A 24,998-nucleotide genomic window follows, 5' to 3' on the forward strand; every position below is an offset into this window, starting at 1 on the left:
GACACTTAACAAGTTTTGGCGACAGAAATTTCCCGAGTGGACGCCCGGGAGCGGCTCCCGGGACGCAGCAGAACGGTGGGGCTCGTTTCATCTCGCCACGGCAAACCCCAGGTTTTGCTCGTGTGTAAGTGGCAACAAGCAACAAAGAGTTTAGCCACTAGACCAAAAACGGAGTGTTTACATCCCACGCATCCATACTCGCCGTCCAAGCGAGTATCAAGGTGTCGACTATCACATAACTCGCAACTCATTTATCACATGGACTAGGTACGTGGTAGGTGGCTCGGCAGTTCTTACTCGCTCGCAGAAGCTTCGACGGTTTGAAGTTTACTACCGCATGCCCTAGGAGGTCAAGAAAAGAAACAGCCATGTCACCTCACGTATGGTGAAGGTGACACTGTTTGAGCAAGAGTCAGGAGCAGTCTGCTATCCCCAGCCCAATCCCCCTTAGGAAGGAGTCAAGCGTGTCTGCATCATCAGCTGATAGTAGTTGGAAAACACGGAGGCCCGCTCCACGAGAATGAGACTCTTCAGAGTAACGTTAGAGTAAGGGAGAGCAAAATCTGAGCTGATCTTTATCCTCGAGATGTCTGGATATACTGGGTCGCTGCTGGGGAAAGATATTCTGCTACAAAAGTTTCGCCCCTAGCCCCTCCAGCACGACTCAGCAACGAATATCACCCACGGAAACCTCCGTCCGTCCCCCACTCGTACGGTCAGTCGACTGGATCGACGCCAAGCCAGCACTGCTAAAATAAACCTCCCATCTGAAGAACCACCTGGCCCTCCCTCCTCTTGTCCTCTTGGCTTTTTCATCGGTGCGCTGCAGCTTTTCGTTCCTGTCTTCTTTTTCTTTCTCTAGTTTGGTGTTTTCTACCGCCTTGTCTTTTCGCTTTTCCCTCTTTCCCCCTTTTGCCCTTCCTTGTCTTCACATGGTTGGGACTCTTGGGACTTGTCTGTGATTCCTTTCCTTTCTCTTTCTCTTCTTGTTCGAAACCGCGGGCCGGTTTTGCTGGCTATCTTCTCTCTCTCATATTACTCGTTTTTTGCTTCATCTTTCCTTCCTTGTCCAGGATAGCACGCCTGGCGCGGTCTAGTCCCTGATCAATAGTACGTTGGGTTGAAGTTCGTGTTATAAAGAATATTGCGTAATGGCTCAAGATGGCGCCTCTGCGGTCTCCGACATGGATCTCATGAGCGGGAAGCCGGCGTGTGGCAGCGGGGAGGAAGTTGGCGAGTATGATCTCGGGCTCCATGTTGCTGCTCTGTGTAAGTCTATCTGGATGGCCTCCTTCATTCCACTATGCAATCTGTCGAGCATCGAGGAGAGAACGCGAGCTAACGCTACCTATAGTCCTGGTGCTGGCGGCCTCGATTTTCGGCGCTGGATTCCCTGTTGTGGCAAAGAAGGTCAAGTGGGTGAAGGTCCCGAGGAAGACCTTCTTCATCTGCAAGCATTTTGGAACGGGCGTCCTGATTGCGACAGCTTTCGTACATGTAAGCAAGAGACGCACGAAAGAACATCAGAACGGCACTAACACAGTAACAGCTTCTCCCCACGGCTTTCGGAAACCTCCTCGACCCGTGCCTCCCCGACCTCTTCACCGACCAATATCCCGCCCTGCCCGGCGTCATCATGATGGCTTCCATGTTCTGCCTCTTCATCGTGGAGATGTGGATCAACAGCAAGCTGGGCGGCCACACTCACGGCGGCCCCATGGGTTTCGACTCTGCAGTACCCCCGGCTGGCGGCCAGGTTCAGGTCCACCACAACCGTGGTGCGCCCCCTCCGCGCCCCCCGAGGTACACCAACGCGACCGATTTTGAGATCGATGACATCGAAGATGAAAAGAAGGCCGCGCAGAAGATGTACGACGAGAAGATGCGCAAGTTCACCCACGGCGCGGAGGACCCCTACAACGGTGACGACAAGGACGAGCTCGAGGCTCGCTCCGAAATGCCCCCCTGGTTCATCGTCTTCTACGAGCAATATGTCCGCCAACGCCTCGAGATGATGAACATGATCAAATCCACGGCCCGTCAGCAACAGCGGCAACAGTACCAAATCGAGAATAACACCAGCACCCCTGACAAGCGCCAGACAATCATCACCGAAACTGCCCTGGCCGACTCCCCTTACATCGACGTAGAGACGGGCCAGGCGGTTGATCCAGCCGTGTTCCGCAAGATGTCGCTCAACATCACCCTGCTGGAGGGCGGTATCCTGTTCCACTCGGTGTTTGTCGGCATGACGGTCAGCATCACGATTGAGGGCTTTATTGTCCTGTTGATTGCTATTCTGTTCCATCAGATGTTTGAAGGGCTTGGTCTCGGCTCGCGTATCGCGGCGGTGCCATATCCCAAGGGAAGCATCCGGCCGTGGGTTTTGGTTGTGGCGTTTGGTACGACCGCGCCGCTGGGTCAGGCGATTGGGTTGGCTGTGCGGGACTCGTATGATCCGAATAGCGCATTTGGGTTGATCATTGTGGGGATATTCAATGCTATGTGAGTTGAATCGGGGTTCAAAATTATTTATCATGACAGAGACTAACCGACACCCGCTAGCTCCTCCGGTCTGCTGCTTTACGCTGCGTTGGTCGATCTCCTGGCCGAAGACTTCCTGTCCGAGGAAGCCCAGTTGCTCAGCAAAAAGGACCGCATCACCGCTTTTGTTTTTGTCATTCTTGGAGGTAAGGACTCTCTCCCCTCTGTCACACAGTTCTATCCGAGCTCTCGTGGATAATAACTAACATGACCCAGCCATGGGCATGTCTATCGTTGGTGCATTTGCCTAAGCAATGATGTTATTTTCCTCTCGTTCGCCGTTGCACGATAGAAACGCCTCGCACCCAATACCCCCCGTTTGAGGACCTCGACCCGACATGTCCCTCGAAGCATCCACTCTCTTGTAGGATACCCTTTTTGTCTAGGATCACAGCACCCGTCTATTACACACTCTCATTTTGTGGAGGCACGTCTTATTTTCAGTTGATAGGCCGGCTAGATACTTTCACGTTACGCTAGACCGAACACGAAAAGAAAAATAAAAAACGAAAAAGAAAAGTACAAGGAAAATAAGACCCAAAATCCGGGTGTTGGGCCAGGACACAAAAACGCCTCAGTCAAATTATTCTTTGATCGTTACCTGTCCATCTTCCTCGGCTACTCTCAGCAGGCGTTTTCCGTGGGAAAACAGCGTGACTGGTACCCAACTTCCCCTTTTTTTTCTTCCATCGGGATTCTCTTTCGGCCATTTGAGAAGAAGGGGGCAATAAGACAAGTTTTGATCTCTTGGATCGTGGTGTTTTACCTGGCATTTCTGGTCTGAAATGTAACGTGTTCATGATAACTGGGTAGAAAGGGCATAGACACAAGGTCAAGGTAGGGTAACAAGCACAAAATAACGAGGGGCGCGTGGTAATTATGTTGAGGAATGAAAAGCAGGGTCAGGCCATGTACATAGCACTTGGCGTGATATACATGTATATATAGAGATTGGAGTTAAAAAGGCATGAAAAATCGGATCTACTCTCGTTGACACCTTTCTCACTTAACTTTCTACTTAAAGTGTAAGCTGGGCGATATCATGGGGCTTCCCGTTTAAAGCATGTGCAAGTAAATATGCCACCAAAATGTTGGACAAGAAACAGTATCACACAGGATACGGACAGGCTCCCATTATGTACCCACCCACCTCCTCCCCTACTCACCACACACCTACCAAACCAACAAACCAATCCAGTTTCACCACCTACTACCTTCCCAACTTATCCAAATTCATCTTCCGCTCCTATCACACTCATACAATACCCTCGTTATTCATTGACCTCCAAACCAGAAACACGTACACTATCTGGTGCGTCATCGGGGGGTGGCTGTGTCGGTCGGGAGTGCTCGGCAGGGGCTGTCGATCGTGCGTCGAGATTTGGAAGGTTGGTAGGTAGGTTTGTCACGGAACTGGAAAGATTGATGGGATGTTTATGCATGGACAAAGGACGAGAGGGGGTGGTGAAAGACAAGGGGTGTATAACCAACCCTAACCCTAATGTGACCGGGTTCGTGTAAGTCAACAGCCTTAAGCTAGAGGCTATGAAGGTCTTCGGGGCCGAGGGGAAAACCAACCAAAATTGCAGGCTCATAATCAAGGTGATATGGTCTTTGTGCTTCCGAACTTGCATCTCAACAGTAAGCGGAAGGGAGGGAATGGATTGCACCGCGGCCAATGCTGTTCGCAGGGCCTCCCTCCGGATTGGGAAACGCAAACCCATACCAGACAAAGAAAACATCCAGCATGGCCACACCGATTCAGTCTTCAAAAGACACACAGATCTGGTTGTATCTTGCCACGGGATATCCCCCCTCCTTTCCAACCGACCGTCTCTCATTCTCGCTTCCTTTTCCCCTAGGACACGTAACGAACAGACACATCCCACAAACGTACAAACCAAACAAAACACACGAAATGCCACTCCCCAAGTCCCCCTACACCCTCCACAAACACCTCGGAAACGACTTCTACCTCGTCCAGCGCCTCACCGACGGCGAGATCCTCTTCGCGCGGCCCTCCCGACACCCCAACAACCCCCACATAGGCGGACCCTCCCTCGAACTCCTCCTGCAGTTCGCCGGCGCCCAGCCAGCAGCCAACCTGCTGAACCACGAGAATCTGATCTCTCTGCATGATGAGATGACTGCTGTGTCGTCCATTCCACGGACGCCAGGGAGTGACGGGAGAGATGCTGCTGCCGCGCAGGAGGGAGGGGAAGAGGATCGGCCGGGGATGGTGAAAAGGTGGTTGATTATGGACTTTGCCGAGGCTGGGACGCTGCAGGACGTATTGGATGATTATGCGCTTCCTGACTCTACGCTTGCATCGTCTTCTTCTTCTGGGCCATCGGTTTTTGCTGCCGGGGCTGTTCAGCATGGCGGGTTCTTGCCTGAGTCGTTCATCTGGCATGTTGCGTTGGGTCTGCTACGGGCCCTGCAGTGGTTACATGAGGGGATACGGGATACTTACGAGGTAGTATCGCCCTCTGACCTACCACCCCCACCCCCGGCCACAACGCGAGGCCATCGAGCAGCCCGTAGCACAAGCAGAGTCCCAAGACAACCTAACGTCACCCCCAACGCCAACGCCAACGCCAACGCCAACGCCAAAGAATACCTCCGCATCCGAGGCAAGACCCCGCCCGAGCAGGACTGGATGCCGGTGCTGCACCGGGGGATCCGGGCGTCGAATGTATTTCTGCAGCACCCGCGGGGGACAGAGACGTATGGGGCTGTGAAGCTCGGGGGGTTGGAGAGGGCGGTGGTGTCGGGGAGCGCGGGGTTGATGAGGGGCACGCCGGTGGTGGCGATGGAGGGGGAGGATGGGGTGGGCTTGGAGTTGTTGAGGGATCGGAAGGTGAAGTGGGGGAAGGAGGGGTTGGGGATGTTGAGGGTGAGTTTTTCTTTTCTTCTTTTTTCTTTTCTTCTTTCTTCTTTTCTTCCTTACTTTCTCTTCGACCTGGTTAGATCTGCTTGTTTTGCCGGCCATGACCCAGTCCGCTAACACAACCAGGAAAAACGCCCCTACACCCGCGGCAACGAGCTCCTCTCCGTCGGCGCAATCCTCTACCACATGATGCTCGGCCGGGAACTGCCCCAGCCCGAAGACTGCGACACATGCGGATGCATACACGTCACCTCCAACACCAAACCCAACCCTCAAGCAACCACAACTCGCTGCCGACACGCCAGCTGCGCCGGCAAAGACATCAATATCGACGTCGTCTTTGCGCCGCTGCTGGCCTACACGCCGGGCCTGAAGAGGCTGGCTACCATGTTGTTGCAGGCGGAACGTGGTGATGGATGGTGGGCGAGCGAGGCGCTGAATACGGCGTGGGATGGGTTTGAGCGGTGGGCGGAGGATACCGAGGATGGGAGGGCGTATCGGGATGTGTTTGATGATATTTGGTTTCGGAGGCAGAATCAGGTGCGGTTGGGGAAGAGAGCGCGGGAGGAAGAGGGGGAGGCCGAGGGGGAGGGAGAGGGGGAGGTGGACATGCAGGAGGGGGTTTTGGTGGTTTAGTTGTGGTTCAGAAGAAATTTGGAAAGAAGAGATCGCGGAGATATGTTTTAACAGTTGGGAGTTTTTAGTGCGGAAAATAGAATGGTGAGATTTTGGTCAAGAGTTGAATTAATTAGCAACTAAATGAGATGTCAGTCCTCACGCAATGTAAAGGACTATTACCTACCTCTATCTTGATCGAAGCAGTTTTAGGAAAAAGGGGGGGTTTGGTTTCGATGTAGTTTATAAGTCGAACGTTGCATTCGTGTACTAGAATCACAGGCCTTCTAGAATCAGTGCTCAGAAGTCTGGCTCATCCCGTAGCCCGCATCAGGTCGAGGTCCACCCAGCATCACAAACGGCCCGCAGCGGCTGCCCCACCATGACGACCGCGGGGTATGGCCGATAAGGGACCGATAAGGAGCTCTGGCACTCAACTTGATTACCCCAGAGCCATCCTGCTTCCAACACGAACACAAACACCATATGAGCTTGGCGGCCCAAGTGCAACACCGTCTTCATTAACGTCATCCATTCAATTTGTTTTCACAGATACCTCGGGACTAAGACACCAAGCAATCAATCCCCCAAAATGGATCCTCCACCCCCGCCAAGCACCCATTCCTCGACGACTCCCGTTCCACCTCCACCTTCAACAACAACAGCAACATCCACAACATCGACCGCATCAACCTCAACAACAACCCCATCCTTCCCCCGTCTCGCCGTCCTCGCCCCCTCCAAAACCCACACCTTCTCCCCCCCGCAAAAACGCATCCACACCGGCGCCGACCTCCCCCACTTCCTCACCTCGCTGGCCTACCGCGACATCGGCATCTTCATCCTCCAGCTCAACCGCGCTCTCTGCCCCCGAAAGCCATCATCCCTTCCAACCTCAACCTCAACCTCAACCTCAACCGCAACCGCAACCGCCCCAGCCGTGAAAGCTACGCCCCAGCCCCAAACCTTCCCCCTCAACGCCCCCCGCTCCGACCCCCCCTCCGTCCTCTGGCTCCGCGACATGCTCGACCAAGTCGCCGGTCTAATTGACCAAGCCCCACCAGAAAAGGGCCCCCGCCGGTTCGGGAATGTGAGTTTCCGGCGGTGGTATACGTTGCTTGAAGAGAAGGTGGAGGCGGGGTTGTTGAGGGGGGTTTTGGAGGGGGTTGATTTGGGTGCGTGGGGTGGGTCGCTGGGAGCTGAAGAGGCAGGGGGGGGTATAAAGGGAGAGGGGGATACAAAGGGAGGGGATGGGATGCTGAGAGGGGAAGGGATACTGGAGGAGGTGAAGGGGTACTTTTTGGGGGCGTTTGGGAGTGCGCAGAGATTGGATTATGGGACGGGGCATGAATTGAGCTTTTTGGCGTTTTTGGGGGCGTTGTGGAAGGTGGGTGTGTTTAGGGATGGGAAGGGGGAAGGGGGGGAGGTGGAGAGGAGTGTGGTGTTGGGGGTTTTTGAGCCGTGAGTGTTGCCTCTTTTTTGTTGCCTCTTTTTTGTATTCTTCTTTTTGGGGGGGTTTGATTTGTTGGGTGTTGCGGTGAAGCTGACAGAAAACAGGTACCTAAAGGTCGTTAGGAGGCTGATCCTGACGTACAACCTCGAACCGGCCGGCTCGCACGGCGTCTGGGGCCTCGACGACCACACGTTTCTACCATACATCTTTGGCTCAGCTCAGCTCACCCGGCCCATCACCGAGACAGAACCCATGCCCCTCGAAGGCTCCGTCCCGGGCGCCCCGCGGCCCTCCGACGTGGCCAAGGCAGCCACCGTCGACTTACACCGCGATTCCAACATGTACTTTTCCGCCATCGGCTTCATCAACGACGTCAAGACCGGTCCCTTTTGGGAGCACAGCCCGATCTTGTTCGACATCTCGGGCATCAAAGACGGCTGGGGAAAGATCAACAAGGGCATGATCAAGATGTTCAACGCCGAGGTGCTCTCCAAGTTCCCCGTCGTCCAACATTTTCCCTTTGGCTCGCTGTTCTCTTGGGATCCTGATCCGGAGGCTGCTTTGCCGGCGCGGACTGCGCATGTGGCCAGCCAGCCGGGTAATGTGAACACCGCCACGGCCACGCCTGGGGAAGGCGCAGGGACCGCAGCCCCGTGGGCACAAGCGACCAAGATGCCTGGCTCTGCGGCTGGCGTGCCGTCGGGACCGGGGATCCCATACTCTAGAGCCCCGTGGGCTGCTGGAGGCAGTGCAGCACCGTCCGCGCCTAGAGGAGTGGTGCCGGAAACGGGGCCGCCGCCGCCGACGGCTTTTCCCAGGGGGAAGCCAGGAACGGCCAGTAACCAGTTTGCTGTGACCAAAGCGCCGTGGGCGAAGGATTGAGACTTTCTTCGTTGGGAAGAGGGACTTAAAAGGGGACAGGAAGTGGGAAAGACAAAAAAGGGACGTATAAGGTTGTTATTTACGGTTGCCAATACTCATGTCATGATACCCTGTGCTATCAAAACAAATAAACAACTTGCTGTTCATCATATCCAACCAGGCGCCTAAATATGCATACAGATTTGATAATTACGTACCGCACGTCCCATATATCCAATAAAGGTATAAAACACGCAAGCAAACAAATACAACTCTTGTCCTCTTCACCACAACAGTAGCTACTCCGCTACACCTCCTCCAGCGGATAACTCGGCGGCAAATCCTCCTCCCACGTCCCCCAAGTCCCCTCATCCTCCCCCACCCACAACTCCAACAACCCCCCCCTCAAAAAGAACTCATGCGTGATCCAATTCCTCGTATACTCCACCCCATCCAACTGCGCCCTCTGAATATACATATTCGACCCCCTCCGATTAAACTCATTCATCACCCTTATCACCGCCTTCTTCCCCCTTTCCTTGGCACGTATCCTCACCTCGGGAAAAAACGGCGTCGTCAACAGATACACATCCTGCCCCGCCACGGGGAAAAACCCCATCATCACAAACGCGCTGAAAGCCCCCATCGCGCAGTCGTCGTTTCCTGGGATGCCGTTCACCGTTGCGTTGAATAGGCTGGGGATGTACTGCCGTGTCCAGTACGAACTTAACCCGGGGCGGCCGGCGTAGTGGAATTGGAAGACTGGCAGGAATCCTTGCTCGTTGCCGAGATAGGAGAGACCGCTGGTGTGGAAGTAGGTGAGGCGGTCGACGAACGCTGCGGGACCGCCCATGAGGCTGATGAGCGTGGCCATGTCTTGCGGGGCATAGAAGCTGTACAGCCAGGGACTGCCCTCGTAGGTATCCAATGAGGTGTCGTAGTAGCAGGAATGCATGTCCTGGATAGGGGAACAGGCCCGCGTGTTGTGGTAGCGGAAGGACCCGTCGCTTTCGCGGGGTTGCATGAACCCGCGGAAGGCAGTGTCGAGGGGTTTTTGGGCGTCGTCGGGGTCGTGGAAGACGTCTTGTTGGTCCGGGTTCCAGTAGTTGCGCCAGTTGCCGCCGCGGGCGCGGTATTTGGCTGCGTCGGCCGGGTGGTTGAGGGCGCTAGCGAGGTGGGCGATGCAGAAGTCGTCGTAGGCGTATTCGACGCCCCGGCTGATGGTGCGGCTCATTGGGCCCGTGCCGTTGCGGTCTTTGTCGTCCCAGGGGATGTAGCCGAGGGAGTGCCAGCTGACGAGATTGCCGCGGCCTTCGAGGCCCCAGTTGGAGGGTTCGACTATCATTTATCTGTGTCAGTTATGAATAATCTCGGGTAAGAGGATATGGAAAACGTGGGGAGAGAGAGGACATACCCTCGGCATCGGAGACGACGGCTTCATAGGCCGTGTTCCAGTCAATGCCTTCGCGGAGGTTCTTGATATAGGCGTCGACGATCACCACGTCAGCATTGGAACCTCCCTGGGTGAACCCCTTGCAGAAGCTCATGCGGCAGTCGGGCAGTTTGCCTGGGTTTATTAGCTCCCGTTTCTGTCATAGGTAGGGAGGAACTCGTTGATCCTCGAAATCATACCTTCGAACCGGTAAATGTCGAGTAAAGACCGCACCATGTCGGTCTGCGTGGCCGGATCGACGATGGTGAGCAGCGGGTGCTGGGCACGGAACGAATCCCAGATGCAGTAGAAACTATGCAAGTCAGCCAACATGTTCCCCTTTTCGTCATCGAGGCCCCGGAAAACCGGACAAAAGACGAAGGAGCACTGACGAGTCATAATACGGCTCCGTCGAGTTCCACAGCGGATTCTCCCCCGTATAATCCTGCGGCGACAGCAGCGTGCGATACAACCCCGACCAAAACGTAGTCTGCATCTCCTCGCTCACCCCCGTAGCATCGACTTCAATCGCCCCCAGCTTCTCCCTCCAAGCCTTCCGCGCGTCACTCTCAACCCGGTCAAAGTTCCAGTCCGCAATCTCCCTCTCCGCATTCTCGCACGCCTGGTCCGTCGACATAAACGACACGCCCACCCGCGCCAACAGCTGGTCTTTACCTCCCTTAGGCGGCTTATCAAACTGCAGCCACGCACCGGCCGAACCAGACGGAATGCGGAACCCGCCGCCGATACCGTCAAGAAACTTCGGCTCCTCCACGGCCTCGTTGCCCGTGAACGTGCCCGACTTGCGGATCTTGGCGCCCTTGAAGTCGGCACAGAAAAAGGCATTGTACCGCCCCGACCCAAACGACGGACCATAATTCCCTTCCCCCACGATCCGTCCCGTCTCCGGGTACACCTGGATCCCCCCTGCCGAACGGCTATTCATCAAATCCGACAAGTCAACCAACACCAACGGCGAGTAAGGCACCGCATGCCCGCCATGATCCGCATCATCCCCCGTATCATTCTCCAAATCCTCCTCCCCCTTCACCATCACCCACTCCAACCCCCTCTCCCCCGAGGACCCCGACCCGGCACCCCCCATCTGCTGCTCCATCCCCCCCACCTCAAACCCAAACCGATACAACACACTCCTCCCGGCCGCTGTCATCTCCGCCGTCACGCCATTCACCAACTCGACCGTAAAATACCCCGGCGCCGCCCTAGCCGAGCCTTCGACCCTCGACGTCGCGCGCGAGCGGGTGGCGTACACGCAGCGCGTGAAATCGTCCTCAGGACACCCCGGGTGCACGAACAAGGGGAAGTTACCCAGGGAGGGCTGGCCGCCTGTGCCGGAATCGTGCATGTGTGAGAAGCCGAGGATGGGGTTGTCGTCGGAGACGAAGCCGGCGGCGTTTTCGGCGGGAGAGAGGGTGTCGGCTACTGGTTTGGCCATTCCTGTATGGGGGCGGTTAGTCTCGCCATCTCGATCATGAGAGATGGTGGTTAAGGGGGTTGGTTTGGTTGGTTGGTGGCTTACCGTAGGGGAGGGTTGCGCCGGGAAAGACATGGCCTGTTCATGAATATCAGTATCACTCACTCACTGCCTTGCGAGAAACGACCAGAAACGGGCCAAAGGCCAAAGACAAAAACTCACCTCCATTAGTCGTGCCAATCAACGGATTCACAAAACGCAAGACATCATCATCCTTAGGCGCAGTCCCAAACTTAGGCAGGCCGCCAGATAACCCCCCATCATTATTCCACCGACCGCCACCACCCCCCGAACCGAGCTTGGGCACCAGAAAGATGAGACAGACCACAAACAGGGCGACGACGACGAACCGAGTCGTCCGCGGCACGCCATTGAGGTGGATGGGCGGTGCCATGGTGGTCGTCGTGATATGAAAGGCTTATGGGGGAGGACTTCAGAGACGCTTCAGCGAGGTGTGTTGTTCCCACACCGCAGCGACAGCATGCCTTCGTCCCTGCGTGCGCCGCTGCGACTCGTCTCGACCGGGGAAGTTTATCCTCGTGGCATGGAAAAACCAGCGGTGAATCGCGCGCGCACGATGATCGTTTCTTCGTTCCTTCAAGGGTTAAGACGCAAACCCCCGAAAATCGACTTTAAAATCACCAAAAAAAGACAGAAACAGTTGCAAGTTGTAAAATATCCAACAGATACTGAGGTAAACCGCCAAATCCAGCCCCGTGGCGTGAGTGAAACACCACAAAACAACCCTCTCCCCCCGCAACCCATCAATTCATCAACCAAACCCACTGCCTGCAGTGAGCGACAAAGCCAAGCGGCAGCGCCAAGCTCCGTTCCGAAAAAAAAAAAAAGGTCCCACCCACCGCTCGGCACCTTCATTCCCCGCGCGAAAGCGAGAGAAAATCACATCTTGTTCGGTGGGAGGGAGAGAAAGGAAGGAGAAAAAAAGTCTGGGCATTCTCGGCATTCTTGGCAGAACTTCAACTCCTTGGCACTTTCAAACTTCATCGACAGAGCGGACATCTTGTTTGGGAAAGGAGGGTGGTATTGCCAAGCCTTGCGGGGAAAGGGGAGAAAAGCTTGGGTTTTGAAATCTGGATCGGCAGCAGGGCTTTTGATCCCTTTTTGTTTTTTTGGGTCGGCCTAAACGGGCATGCTTTGCTTGAAGAACTTTGTGTTGAAATAATGTGGGATACATACAAATACCAGGAAGCTTTTCCGTGAGTGTGTATGCATATCCATTAATACATGTATCGGGAGAAACAAGCAAGATCGTGAAATTACCATACAGCGAATTTTAACCCCAACCACAAATACACCACATCAACAACAACTGGTCCTTGGCCAGAAGGAGAACAGGGATGGTCTCAGGTTGGTTACAGTAAGAGGTTTGAAGACTGGCCTGGGAAGCGTCACGGTTGACCCCAAGGCAAGTCCCAGGGGCAAACGGAATACTTGCCTACACATAGTGTTCAAATCCACTGCGCTGTCATTATGTATAATTTCATCCTCCCATTAAGCCAACCCGTATGTTACAGCACGTCCGTCCATTCGTCCCCTTTGCGTACTCTCCATATCTCCCACATTTCCTTCCCCCAACCCCGATATTTCTCAACTCAAATCGAACCCAGCTCCGCTTGTCACCGCATACAGCAGCTTCTTCTTCAACACCTCCGTGGTGCGGTACTGCGGAAGCTTGAGCAGGTTGACACACGTGCTCGCACTCGGCAACCTCTCCTGATCCTGCCCGCCATCACGAATGGTGAACGGCGGGTTAAGCTGTCCGAAACCCAGAAGTGGTGCCCGCGGCGTACTCGTGACGTATTTCAGCACATCGCGGCGCTCCCGATCTTCTAGCCCACGCATAACCTCCCAAAACGCTTGCACCGTCGGATGCTCGCGGCCGTCATCACCGATCGCATACACCCCGCTGTAAGCCGTGTTGCGGCGCAGGTCCTCGACATCGATTTCTGAGCTGTCACCGCCCACCAGACGCTGCAGCTCGTTTTGGTTGAACATGCTCAGCCACCCGGGATCGATCAACATCTCAAGCCCACGGAGGAAGGCGCGAGTTTGTGCGTAGGGCTGCATCACCAGACGGTGTCGAGCTACGTAGCTGATGTATAATGGCCGGTTCTCATTCGTCACCGCGACGTCCTCCCCGTGCAGGATGAGGTTGCGTGTGGTGGTACGGAACGGCTGGCCCGGCGGGGAGACCTGGTCGGTGATGGTAAAGTCGAGCGACAGGTCACCCACGTCGCCAGGGTAATTCTTGAGCCGGATCATGCCCTGGTATAACTCTTCATCAAGCTCCCGGAGGTCGTTGATATTGGCGCGGTACGTGTCGCCTGCCCCGGCTGATGACGCCCATTTGAGGAGGAAAAAGCCCGCGAAGGAAATATCAATAAGGATCCCTTCGTACAAACACTTTCCAATCACTCTGCCGAGAAACTCAAACTCCCGCAAGCGATTGGCGTGAGCCTCGACCCATTCTGGGGAATCTTCCGAGATCTGCGCTGCCCGAAGAGCATATCTCAACTGGTCCATATCGCAGGGGTTAGGGTAGTAAGAGTTCTTGCTGTTGGCGACAAAGTACCCTTCGGAGGGCCTAAACGCCTCCGTCGTCACGCTCGTGAGAAACTCCTTGGTCACGCCGCCCCCGTCAATTCCCGCCTCCGGTATGCCGAACTCATCCACAAACGTGATCTGAATGGGCTCCTTCAAGCCTTCTTGGAGCCCCCAAAACGAATCCATGGCGTCCGCGAATATCCGTCCTCTCTGGATCTGTGCTTGGTGCCGGCCAATGATGCTCGTTCCGGCTTCATCTGGCTCAAACGGTCCGCCGTGCTGGTTAAGCACCCACAACCTCCACCGATCCGCATCGATGTGCCCGCCTCGCCTGCGGTGTTTGTCGAGATAAACGAATTGCCGGAAGATTTGCACACGGACATCAAAGGGAATGACGAACGGCATGTTGCGTAGAATCTCTAGCTTGGGGCCCGCGGCCGCCCTGATAATGTCGCGTGCTTGCCGCTTCCGCGCCACCCTGATTCTTTCCATCCGGGCCTGTCGGGACAGCCTCAGCCCACTCGATGACATGGGGAAAGGCGATGAAGAATATATCGCTGTGCCATCATCATCATCATCATCATCATCATCATCATCATCATCCTCGTCCTCATCGTCACCACCAGCCTCGTCTTGTTCGCGCCGACTTTGTTCCTCCAGCACGACGGCAGAAAGAAACCCTTCCATGTCAAACTTGGAAGTCATCAGCCAGTGGTTTGATGGGAGAAATTGACGCCGAGAGTCCCGCTCATACAACATTTTCATTGCCGTCGAAATCAGATCTCGAAAAGCCTCAAAATCGACACCCGCAGTGAGAGTGAACGATAAAGCGGCTGACGCTCGGTTATTTCCAGCCCCGCTTCGCCGCCGAGACGACGATGATGATGGCGGCCGTGAGTCATCGGCCATGATCGACGTACTGGGCATCGAGCCAAGTAAGTCAGCCATATGGTAATGTAGCGTAAAACCGAGATGCTTTAAAAAGATGGTGAGACGCTTCAATTCTTGAAGGCTAAGCCCGCTAGAGCGCAACCGTGAGTTGGATTCCCCGGGATAGCCAGGCCCTTTGAGGCTACCGAAGAAGTCATCGTCATCAGTTAGACGCAAAACGAAGATATAGAGCTCCAGGAACAAGAGAATGGTCCGCCACCCGCGGTGCCATGGAGAATCTGCTTGCGATACGGGTCTTTCGCGGAGAATCGCAAGTGGAGCATTGGCGTCGGCAATGATTCTTGAGACAATTGATGTCTGATTGAACGCACTCCAGAAGAATTTAACTGCAGGCGTTGGGCCGTGGCGGGTTGGGATATCTGCCAGATAGAGGCGCATTCGAATGTCGTCGCTAAGCGCCGGGAAGCAATAAATTAATGTGAGAACGTAGCCTGCAAGAAGCCCTGCATTCTCGACGTTGGATACGGTCGGGCTACAATAGTCAGTATTACGTTCTACAAGCTAGGACTAGGAGGCACTTACGACGTAAACTTCTCGAGGACACCCGAAATTTCGTCCCTATCTGTCAGTGAGGCCAGCTTGTCCGCGACATATGTTGGAAGCCCCGGCTCAAGGGTCTCCTCCACGTCAAGATCGTCATCGGAAGCCTTCAAGTCAGAGGTTCCAAAGCCGAGACGTATTTGCGTCGACAACGTCGACAGGAGCGAATACAACACCTGTAGAGAGCGGGAGTGCAAGACCTGTTGTTTCTTCGTCTTTTGCAGTATAATAAAATGTGCAAGTAGCCACAAGAGACCTGTATACGAACCAGTTGTCTCGGGTGTAACTTCAGCCTGAAGAGAATCTGAGAGTTGGTCGACATCAATATCCTCCACGAATGAAGTGATGTTTGACTCGAACAGTGCCAAGTCGGGCTGAGTCAAGAACGAGATGGCAAACTCATAATAGGCAGCTCTCGTGAACACGTCTACAGGGGTTTGTCAGTATAGCTAAGGGGGTAAGTGGACTCGGAGACTACCCCGGGGGACAGTAACATACCAGACACTGTTACGACAAGTGGTACCCCCACGGCATTGCGAATGGGATCAAGTAGTTCGGAATCGACTCCCGGGCTGCGACAATATCTCCCCAACACGGTGTAGAACCTCCTAAGATTGGCCTGAATAGACCGAGGTCGGGCCTTGATAACGCGGGATATGGTTTCCAAGAGAATTTTTATTTGCACTTGTGAGTTCGGAACTACGGGGTCGAGGCTGTAATCCTTAGTTAGCTCTGGGGCGGGAACAAAAAAGGGTGTTACCTTACCGCTCCAAAGTCCGAACCACGATGTGCGCCAATTTTTCCAACCGGGGCTCCCCAATCCCTCCCGATGAAAAGCAATGGAATTCTGTCTGGAGAAGATCGCGGGCGAGGAGGCATAACCGTTGTTGATCTTCGGAATCTGAGACTTGGTACACACTGAACATCAACGGCACCGCTTTGACCGTCCTTTGTACTGGGTCCACCCGTTTATCGTCGCGATACAGGACATCAAAAGCTTCTCGGAGCGATGTGCGTAGATTCCGACGTGACCTATGCCCCCTCCACGTCTTTTGGATGTGCTGTGCCGCCTTCAGGCGGTCCCTCTCTTGTTGCCGTTGTAACCGTTCTGCTTGGGCCTGCGCCACGGATTTAGATGCCCCGACGGCCGCCGCACTGGGCGCCCATGACGGATTTGTAAACGGGTTTGTCGCTTTCTGACCGCTGAGGTTGACATTTCGCGCCTTGCGGGAGCTACCAGTGAAAGTCGGGAACATCACGGCGATCGGTCGAACGTCCAGGAAATTCGGGCGGGCGGGTTGTGGATGATTCGCTGCTTGGGACGATGCTGGGCCGAAAGGAAGCTCGACCTTGTGTTATGCGACGGCAGGGTGGAGGGTGCCCGTGGGGTCAACAATTCTATGATTATCTTATCTCTAGGCTGCTGGGGGTTCTAAAAGAAACAGAGAGGTCTTGCGAACTTGTTGGCTGCAGGTTCAATCAAAGCCAGGGCTCAATGCCGCAAGTTCGGCGCTGGCTGATGCCGCTGTCTTGGGCGAGGCAGCAGTGCAGATGACGGCCACCGACTGCGGTCCAAGGACCGGGCGCGGCGGGGTCAACGAGGTGTTCGCAGGACGTAATGGCAGCATATACGGGCCGGGGTAGGTAAGGAATAAAGAACAAAACTTTGGATTAGTAACAACGCCACGGAAAGGGCTAGAAGTGAGTTACGAGCTTCGCGTCCTTCGCACCTGCTTCGGGCGAACGGTTTGAAGACCGATGAGGCCCCAACCGTACCTTCCACATGTGACACTTTTTGGTGACGAAAGGCGTTGTCAGCAGCACAGCGGTTGGCAGGAAGGGGTTCCGATAACGATTGCTACCCCGCCACACCCCTGTGCCGCCAGTGGCGCCAACAAGCATGAACCCCGATAGAAGGATATCTGCTCAAAGTTATCGCTGCCTCGGTTCCTCATGTTTCACTGCGGTTCGACAATTCTCAGCCGACGGCGAGGAAATAAACCCTGACAGGTCTCAGACATTAGTCGTCACCACTCATGGAAACGTAGGAGACGCTTCCAAGGACGCTGACCGCCAAACATTCTGTTTGTGGGACATTCTAACCTGGAGTCCTCAAGTCCGATGACTGTGCTTGGTTGAGGGGATGTTGAATAAACTAACAGCACCGTTGCCTTCAAACGGCCGGGGTACAGCGGCTACGCAAACAAAGGCGAACCGAAGCCAGGCAATGCCGTCTCAAAAAGCAAACACTTCTTCATAATAATACGTATAATACCTTCTTCAGGAAACCTGTTAGTGCATGAGTGAAACGCGATCGCGGAAATGGGAGCCGCGTTCGGATAATTCGATATTCTCCGCTTTGTGGGCGCAACACTGCAGAAAAAAATCTTGTCTCCGCAGGAGCGATCTTGCCCTCCTCTTTCCTCTTCATCAAACGATCAAACCCTTTAACCCGGATTCTTTCCACAACCTTTTTCAGAAAAGAGTCAGATTAGTACAACACAACCGTCACTGGTTCTGTTCTCGTCTACTTCTTTTCTGAACTTCACGAAAAAAACCTGTCACAAAAAAAATTGAAAATCACAAAAAAAACCCGATAGCTACCTATCAACCCCCTCCAAAAAAAACCACCAAAAAAATCCAAAAAAACTCCCACATTGGGCCGGTCACATTTTTTTCTCCCTTGGAAGACGCCCCGCAATCGTTCTTCCATTCGAGAATCTTGTTTCGCCACACGAAAGAAAAATCGATCGAGGTCTTTATTTCACCTCGTTCTTTGTCTACCGTCGCTCTTCGTTGCGCGCGGTATTCTTTCCCATCCCAGTCGCACGATCTCGCCCTTGAGCGTTTGGTACGTCGCGCCCCAATCGAACCGGAACACCACCACCCCACCTCACGTCGAGCGCTTCGATCATTTTAGGCGGTTGCACTTACCGGACTAAGAAGGAGCACACTAACTTTATCGCGAACATAGAGTCGATTGTAAAAATGGCCGCTCCCGCTGCCCCCGGCGCTGTCGACCAGCTTGCCGCTGATTTCGCTGGCACTAGCCTCAACGGCAGCGATAACCGCGCCCCTGCCATCAACACCAATGTGGCCTCTGGCGAGTACCAGACCGCCGACCCCGACACGGCTGGGCCGACCCCGAGCTCTGCCGCTCCCCACCCCCAGTCTTCGGCTTCTCTGTACGTCGGCGAACTGGACCCGTCCGTGACCGAGGCCATGCTCTTCGAGCTGTTCTCCCAGATTGGCTCCGTCGCTTCCATCCGTGTCTGCCGCGACGCCGTCACCCGCCGCTCCCTCGGCTATGCCTACGTCAACTACAACTCGACTCAGGACGGCGAAAAGGCCCTCGAGGAGCTCAACTACACGCTGATCAAGGGCCGCCCGTGCCGGATCATGTGGTCCCAGCGTGACCCTGCTTTGCGCAAGACCGGCCAGGGCAACGTTTTCATCAAGAACCTTGACGTTGCCATCGACAACAAGGCTCTGCACGACACCTTCGCTGCTTTCGGTAACATTCTGAGCTGCAAGGTCGCCCAGGATGAGAACGGCAACTCCAAGGGATACGGGTTTGTTCACTACGAGACCGACGAGGCCGCTGCTCAGGCTATTAAGCACGTCAATGGCATGCTTCTCAATGAGAAGAAGGTTTACGTCGGGTACCACATCCCCAAGAAGGATCGCCAGAGCAAGTTTGAGGAGATGAAGGCCAACTTCACCAACATCTACATCAAGAACATCAATCTCGAGGTCACCGATGACGAATTCCGTGAGCTGTTCGCAAGGTTCGGCGATGTCACCTCCTCGTCCCTTGCCCGCGACCCCGAGGGCAAGAGCCGCGGTTTCGGCTTCGTCAACTACACCACCCACGAGAGCGCCTCCAGGGCCGTCGACGAGCTCAACGGCAATGATTTCCGTGGCCAGGACCTCTATGTTGGCCGCGCCCAGAAGAAGCACGAGCGCGAGGAGGAGCTTCGCAGGTCATATGAGGCTGCGCGCCTTGAGAAGGCTAACAAATATCAAGGCGTCAACCTGTACATCAAGAACCTGGCTGATGACATCGACGACGACAAGCTCCGCCAGATGTTCTCCGAGTTTGGTCCCATCACCTCCGCCAAGGTGATGCGCGATGCCGCGACCGACTCTGACGAGGACAAAGAGGGCAAGGACAAAGAAAACAAGAAGGAGGGCGAGGCTGAGACAGAGCAGGAGGCTGAGGCCGAGGGTGCTGAGAAGAAGGCCGAGAAGAAGGGCGACCGTCGCCTTGGCAAGAGCAAGGGCTTCGGCTTCGTCTGCTTCAGCAACCCCGACGACGCGACCAAGGCCGTTGCTGATATGAACCAGCGTATGATTGAGGGCAAGCCGCTCTACGTCGCCCTTGCTCAACGCAAGGACGTTCGCAAGAACCAGCTTGAGGCTAGCATCCAAGCCCGCAACCAACTGCGCATGCAGCAGGCCGCTGCCCAGGCTGGGCTGCCTCAGCAATACATGCAGGCTCCCGTCTACTATGCTCCCGGCCAACAGCCGAACTTTCTGCCTCCTGGCGGCCGCGGCATGCCGTTCCCCCAGGGTGGTCTGGGAATTCCTGCCGTGCAGGGCGGTCGTCCTGGCCAGTTCCCTCCTTATGCTCAGCAGGGTGGCCGCGGTGGCATCCCCCCTCAGCAGCTCCCGATTTACCCTCTTGGCCAGTTCCCTCCTGGCGCTTATCCCCAGCCAAACAACCCCCAGTTCCTTGCTGCCATTCAGCAGGTCCAGCAGCAGGCGGCTGCTCTTGGCGGCGGTCGTGGTGGCCCTGGTGGTCGTGGCTTGCAGGGCATGCCGGCTCCTCAGGGTATTCCCGGTGGCCCCGGCCTGGCCGGCTTCCCTCCCAATGGTCGTCCCCAAAACGGCAACCAGGGCGGTCGTGGCGGCCCTGGACGCGGTGGCAACTTCGCGGCAGGTCGTGGTGGTAACCCCCCTGCTGGGCCCATTGGTGGAGCTGGTGAGCTTAACGCCAGCTCTCTTCTGCAGTCCCAACTTGCTGCTACCAACAACCCGCAGCAGCAAAAGCAGATTCTTGGCGAAAACCTCTTCCCCAAGATCCAGGCCCTCCAGCCCGAGCTGGCCGGCAAAATCACCGGTATGCTGTTGGAGATGGACAACAATGAGCTCGTGAACCTGTAAGTTGATTAACCCTTGATATCGTCCTGGATTCACAGTATTTACTAACTCTGCCACTAGGCTCGAGGATGAGTCCGCCTTGGTTGCCAAGGTTAACGAGGCCATGGCTGTCTACGACGAGTACGTCAAGTCTCAGCAGGGCCCAGGCCCGGCTCCAGCTGTCGCTCAAGGCGAGGCTGAGAAGCCGAAGGAGGAGAAGCCTGAGGAGAAGGCTTAGATCACTATCCCCCAGCTTCTCGCCTTCTGAGCGCGTTTTGCTTTTTTTTTCGTTCATTTTTTTCGGTTTGGTCGGTCGGGAAAAGTTTTGATACCAGCTTGGCAGCAGCATGAGATGTGCAGTGCAGCGAATGATTGCGGGCATGCATGGGGCGGGCCGGCATCGGATGGACCGGGCCCATTTCTATACGCGGCGGTGGTATCGAGGACGACGACGGATTATCACGGCATTTTGCTATGGCATTTTTGCTACGTCATGGTCATGTATTTGATAGGATTGCTTATGATTGGGCGGGGAACGAACGGGATATGACCTGGGTGGCCGTCTCTGCAGACAGGGCGGAGATGCTATCGGCCGACATGGCGTTTGACGGGTTATGAATTCCACGGGTATCCTACCGTATCAGCTAGCTCCATCTGTGTTCCTTTGAGAGTAGATGTACTCGCTCGAGCTATTGTAGTCATACGATATCCGTCTTCCATTCCATGTTATTAGGCTAGGCAGATGGTTGAAATAGGACTACTAGCCAGCATGGGTTGACCTTCTGCAATGCGCTGACTACATGCGGCGCTCTTTTTGGCCATGCCTTGCATCAAGCGTTGAAGTGACACCCCTACCCAACTGACATGGAAGTGTATTCATCGGCTGCCTTGAACCGACACCGTGTATGTTTCTGCTGTCAAGTTTCCGCTGTCAAGTTCCCGCTAACTTTACAGAGTATTAAGTTACCTGTCGGAACAACATCAACAAACATGACTGAGATTCGCGGGTCGAAACAATGATTATACGTACAAACGCTAGCATGCCCAGAGCTCAAAAGTTGGACTGCCCGAAGTGTTTTATTCGGTGCTTCGCTCGGACCATAGCTAATTGATGCTATCCCTAGTGTTTGCTTCGCTACGCTGTTCATCAGACTCCGTCCGTCTAAACCCAACATAAATACACACCCAAAATCCCCTGCACCAGCGCGATAGATCCCTTCGTAGAAAACCCTGTAGAACCACATCTCAAGCCAAAGGAGAAGTAAGACAATACCCGTATCGACATTGCCAGCAGATGTACGCCCGCCACCTAACCAAAACACGGCGACCTAACCAGCCACAAGCCCAGTTTACCATAAACTTCAGACCCTAAAATTCCCCTCCATCACCTCCCATCACCCGTATCCACAACCGGCGGCAACCGCGCACTCCCACTCCCACCCCCATACACCCTCTCAAACAACTTCGACTTCTGCTGCAATCTCACCCGCTCCAAATGCGACCCAGCCTCCTCCAACCCACGGATCTGCTCATCCAGCGCCAGGGTACTCGAGTTAACCGACCGCACGAGCGGCGACACCAATTTCCGACGCAGCGACTCCAATTTCGCCTTGAGAGCCAACAACCGATGGTTATGCTCGACCAGCACGCCCTTGTTCGCCACGGTACGCTCACGCACATCCCGGAGCAGGACGCGGTTGCGTTCGTACTTGGCGACTTCGGAGGCTTTGGCGCCGAGGATACGGGACCAGAGAGACGAGAGCAAGTCATCGTGGGCGTCGTCTTGGAGGGAGGCTTCGCGGGTGACGGTGCGGGCGAGGTTGAGGAACTGGTGGTCGATGGCTTCGAAGAGGGCGAAGAGGGCGAGGGAGTGTTGGAGTTCGGAGGAGACTGCGTCTTCGAGGACGGTGAGGAATTCGTTGAAGGTGCGCTGGACGGTGTGTTTGGTGCGTTGGGGCGTGGAGTGGCCGAAGAGGGAGGTGGCGAGGGCGCCGAGACGGGTGGATTGCCCTGTGTGGGGGTCTTCGAGGAGGCCGACGTTGGAGAGGAGGTTGTGGATGTTGTCGAAGGCGGAGGAGAGGGGGAGGGTCGGGAGGTGTTGGACTTGGTGCAGCTCGCGGCGGGCCCAGTCCATTACGATGAGAATACTGTTGAGTTAAGAAGTGCTTGTCAGTAGTATTCAACAGGGTTTAGGGGGTGGTTTAAGGAGGGCTAATAGTCCATACGCGTCAATATCACCATCTACGTTGGCGAAGAATTTGGTGAGTTCCACAGCCAGCGTCTTTAAGCTATCACCCAGCTCGTCGAGCTCCATCACAATAATAGGGGCCGAGGTCAGGTTGCTGCTTCGCACGCTTTCGCCAAGATCCCACACAGCGACACCAGTCGCCTGCAACTCGCTGACCTGCTGAATACCACTTTCCGAATAGTAAATCAGCGGTTCTAACGAGCGAGCTACACCCGCGACTTTGACAAGATCCGGGACAGGGCGCATTGCCGCGGGCTGGGATATCCATCGTAATGCTGCGTATGAGAAAATAGCAATCACCGACGATAAGAATATCGAGGCCCACGATCTCGTCGCCGCCCGGAATCGACTGCGAATAAAACTGATGGCCATCTCGATCGGCTCTGTTCGGTGTTGGACTTCTGCGTGGACGGCAAAGCGGATGACTAGTATGGTGGTGCTTATTAGTCTCCTATCGTGGGACAATGCAAGGGAAACACAAGGAAAACAGGCGTGCATACAGTTGTCCGTCGCACCCTTTGATTCCGGTTCTATGCCTTTCTCATTTACCTGACCCAGCGCAAGCGCGCCGTCATGCTCCCGTTTGATATGGACCACGTCGTCAATGAAATGCTGCTGCGCCGGATAAAACTCAGGTTCTGGACTCCTTTCCTTCTCCGGCGAGACGCTGCCCGACGGCAACCTCGTCCTGATGGCCTGGGCAAGAATGGCGTCCCCATCATCAGCGCTTTCATAAGTCCGGCTACTCTCTCTCTCCAGCTTCTCATACAGCGCCGGATGGTCGAGATCATACAACCTAGCAAGATCATCATCATCTTTCCGCCAGAAGCCGCTGCTGCGATCGCCGTTGCCGAGGCGCCTCCATGCTGGCGGGCTGTAGCCACCAGCGGAAGCTTCCGAATCGGAATCGTCCGTCCCGTCCGTCTCGCTCAGCCCTTCGCTCTGGAACCCCGAGTGCGCCGACGGGTACTCGAACGGCGTTCGACTCGGCGGCGGCAGATTGGGGTTGCCATTCGATGGCCCGAGATCTTCCAGTGACGCGTCGAGCGGGTCGAGCGCTGTCGTCGTTGTCGGCACCGCTGCCATGGCGGTCGTGGTGACGGCTGGTTGAGCCGCTCGAGTAGCTGGTCGTTCGTTTCCCCCCGCTTCGTCCACTTCCGTTCTCTTTCGAGGAGCTCGTTTTCTTCCCGCTTTTGCTCTTGCTAGTGCTGCTGCTGCCGCTCGCGCTGGCCCGTTTCTCGCTAGCCCGTAGTTGTTCCTTGCGGCTCACTTTTTCTTTCCCCTTACTTTCCAGCTCACCGTGGCTGCTGTACTCGTAAACGTCGTTATCAAAGCGGTAAGAGTAGTCCGTGAGGAGAGGCGGTTGAGGGGTATGTTCGATGTGCCGTCGCCGTGGTCGTTCCTCCTCAGAATAAGCCTCGTAGCTATCTTCCTCTTCCTCGATAATCGGCCGCGCGATGTCCCGGTCCTGTGGTCGTTGCTTCCGGCGCCGGAACAATGTTCGCGCCGCCCACCGGAAAAATGAGGGGAGAGGTTGATGGTAAAACAAGTACAAGAAACAAAAGGCCAAGAAGATAACCACAAAAGTGATCCAGGCCCCTGGCGCAATGGTAATACTGATCAGCGACACGTTGTTGTGCACGCTGAAGAGGGACTGCATCCCCGAGGCCGGGGTTGCGGAGAGTTGCCCGCAAGGGAGGTTCTTTTGGAGCTGCCCACGATGTGCGGGCCGTTTGTCAGGTCGGCGAGACGCCTTGTGCTGTTGGGTGGGGGGCTCAAAGGGTTGAGAAGTCAGGCAGCAAGGTTGGTATGATTGTGATTGCGATTGCGATTGACGGGGGACTGAATTTATGAATGTGCTTTTCACACCGTTTTAGGGGACGGCTGTTCCCGCGAGCGATAGCAAGCCAACAAATCGAGATATCAATTAATAAATGCCGGGATTTTTGAAATAAGTCTCCAAATATGTAAATATTCACCTCGACAGTTTAATCGGTGCCGTTTTAAGGCGTGTATGTGCTTCGTTGTTCTGTTTGAAATCCTCGGGCGTTCACCATGAGAGCCTCGCGAGCCGCTGGCTGACGAGCCCGGCCCCACCAGAAAATGAGTGGCTGGAGAGTGCTGCCCCACCACCCCGCGTTGTGGGGGTGCGGGGCCATGTCCGACTCGCTGGATTCATCTCGATCACTCATATCAAATGAAATATCATCTTCCGCAACATCCAAAACCCAAATCCTATGGTATGTTTTCCGAGAAGCGAGA

At 55.1% G+C, this 24,998-nt stretch overlaps 6 protein-coding genes across 6 annotated transcripts; 4 read left to right on the forward strand and 2 right to left on the reverse strand.

Moving 5' to 3' along the window:
* Positions 1-1,151: 1,151 nt before the first annotated feature.
* On the forward strand, positions 1,152-2,795 carry C8A04DRAFT_26963 (Zinc/iron permease; the record flags this gene model as incomplete). Its single annotated transcript, XM_062780115.1, has 5 exons — positions 1,152-1,269; positions 1,355-1,497; positions 1,550-2,505; positions 2,566-2,690; positions 2,761-2,795. The coding sequence occupies 5 exons, from the start codon at positions 1,152-1,154 to the stop codon at positions 2,793-2,795; spliced, it is 1,377 nt and encodes a 458-aa protein (XP_062638576.1).
* Positions 2,796-4,462: 1,667 nt separating this feature from the next.
* Positions 4,463-6,070, forward strand: C8A04DRAFT_10771 (uncharacterized protein; the record flags this gene model as incomplete). Its single annotated transcript, XM_062776711.1, has 3 exons — positions 4,463-5,084; positions 5,160-5,440; positions 5,561-6,070. 3 exons carry the CDS (start codon positions 4,463-4,465, stop codon positions 6,068-6,070), a joined length of 1,413 nt encoding a protein of 470 aa, XP_062638577.1.
* Positions 6,071-6,641: 571 nt separating this feature from the next.
* Positions 6,642-8,384, forward strand: C8A04DRAFT_26965 (Serine/threonine-protein phosphatase 2A activator 1; the record flags this gene model as incomplete). The annotated part of the gene is made up of 2 exons (XM_062780116.1): positions 6,642-7,510; positions 7,607-8,384. 2 exons carry the CDS (start codon positions 6,642-6,644, stop codon positions 8,382-8,384), a joined length of 1,647 nt encoding a protein of 548 aa, XP_062638578.1.
* A 286-nt stretch (positions 8,385-8,670) lies between these two features.
* Positions 8,671-16,602, reverse strand: C8A04DRAFT_35929 (glycosyl hydrolase; the record flags this gene model as incomplete). Its single annotated transcript, XM_062783342.1, has 9 exons — positions 8,671-9,701; positions 9,778-9,930; positions 9,996-10,108; positions 10,188-11,253; positions 11,336-11,368; positions 12,195-12,196; positions 12,915-15,278; positions 15,329-15,773; positions 16,503-16,602. 9 exons carry the CDS (start codon positions 16,600-16,602, stop codon positions 8,671-8,673), a joined length of 5,307 nt encoding a protein of 1,768 aa, XP_062638579.1.
* A 1,732-nt stretch (positions 16,603-18,334) lies between these two features.
* C8A04DRAFT_35930 (uncharacterized protein) lies at positions 18,335-20,726 on the forward strand (the record flags this gene model as incomplete). Its single annotated transcript, XM_062783343.1, has 2 exons — positions 18,335-20,508; positions 20,570-20,726. The coding sequence occupies 2 exons, from the start codon at positions 18,335-18,337 to the stop codon at positions 20,724-20,726; spliced, it is 2,331 nt and encodes a 776-aa protein (XP_062638580.1).
* Positions 20,727-21,872: 1,146 nt separating this feature from the next.
* C8A04DRAFT_35931 (uncharacterized protein) lies at positions 21,873-24,396 on the reverse strand (the record flags this gene model as incomplete). The annotated part of the gene is made up of 4 exons (XM_062783344.1): positions 21,873-22,635; positions 22,714-23,161; positions 23,252-23,794; positions 23,892-24,396. The coding sequence occupies 4 exons, from the start codon at positions 24,394-24,396 to the stop codon at positions 21,873-21,875; spliced, it is 2,259 nt and encodes a 752-aa protein (XP_062638581.1).
* Positions 24,397-24,998: the final 602 nt, after the last annotated feature.

Source organism: Dichotomopilus funicola (genome assembly GCF_033296635.1).
Source record: "Dichotomopilus funicola strain CBS 141.50 unplaced genomic scaffold C8A04scaffold_17, whole genome shotgun sequence".
NCBI lineage: Eukaryota > Fungi > Ascomycota > Sordariomycetes > Sordariales > Chaetomiaceae > Dichotomopilus > Dichotomopilus funicola.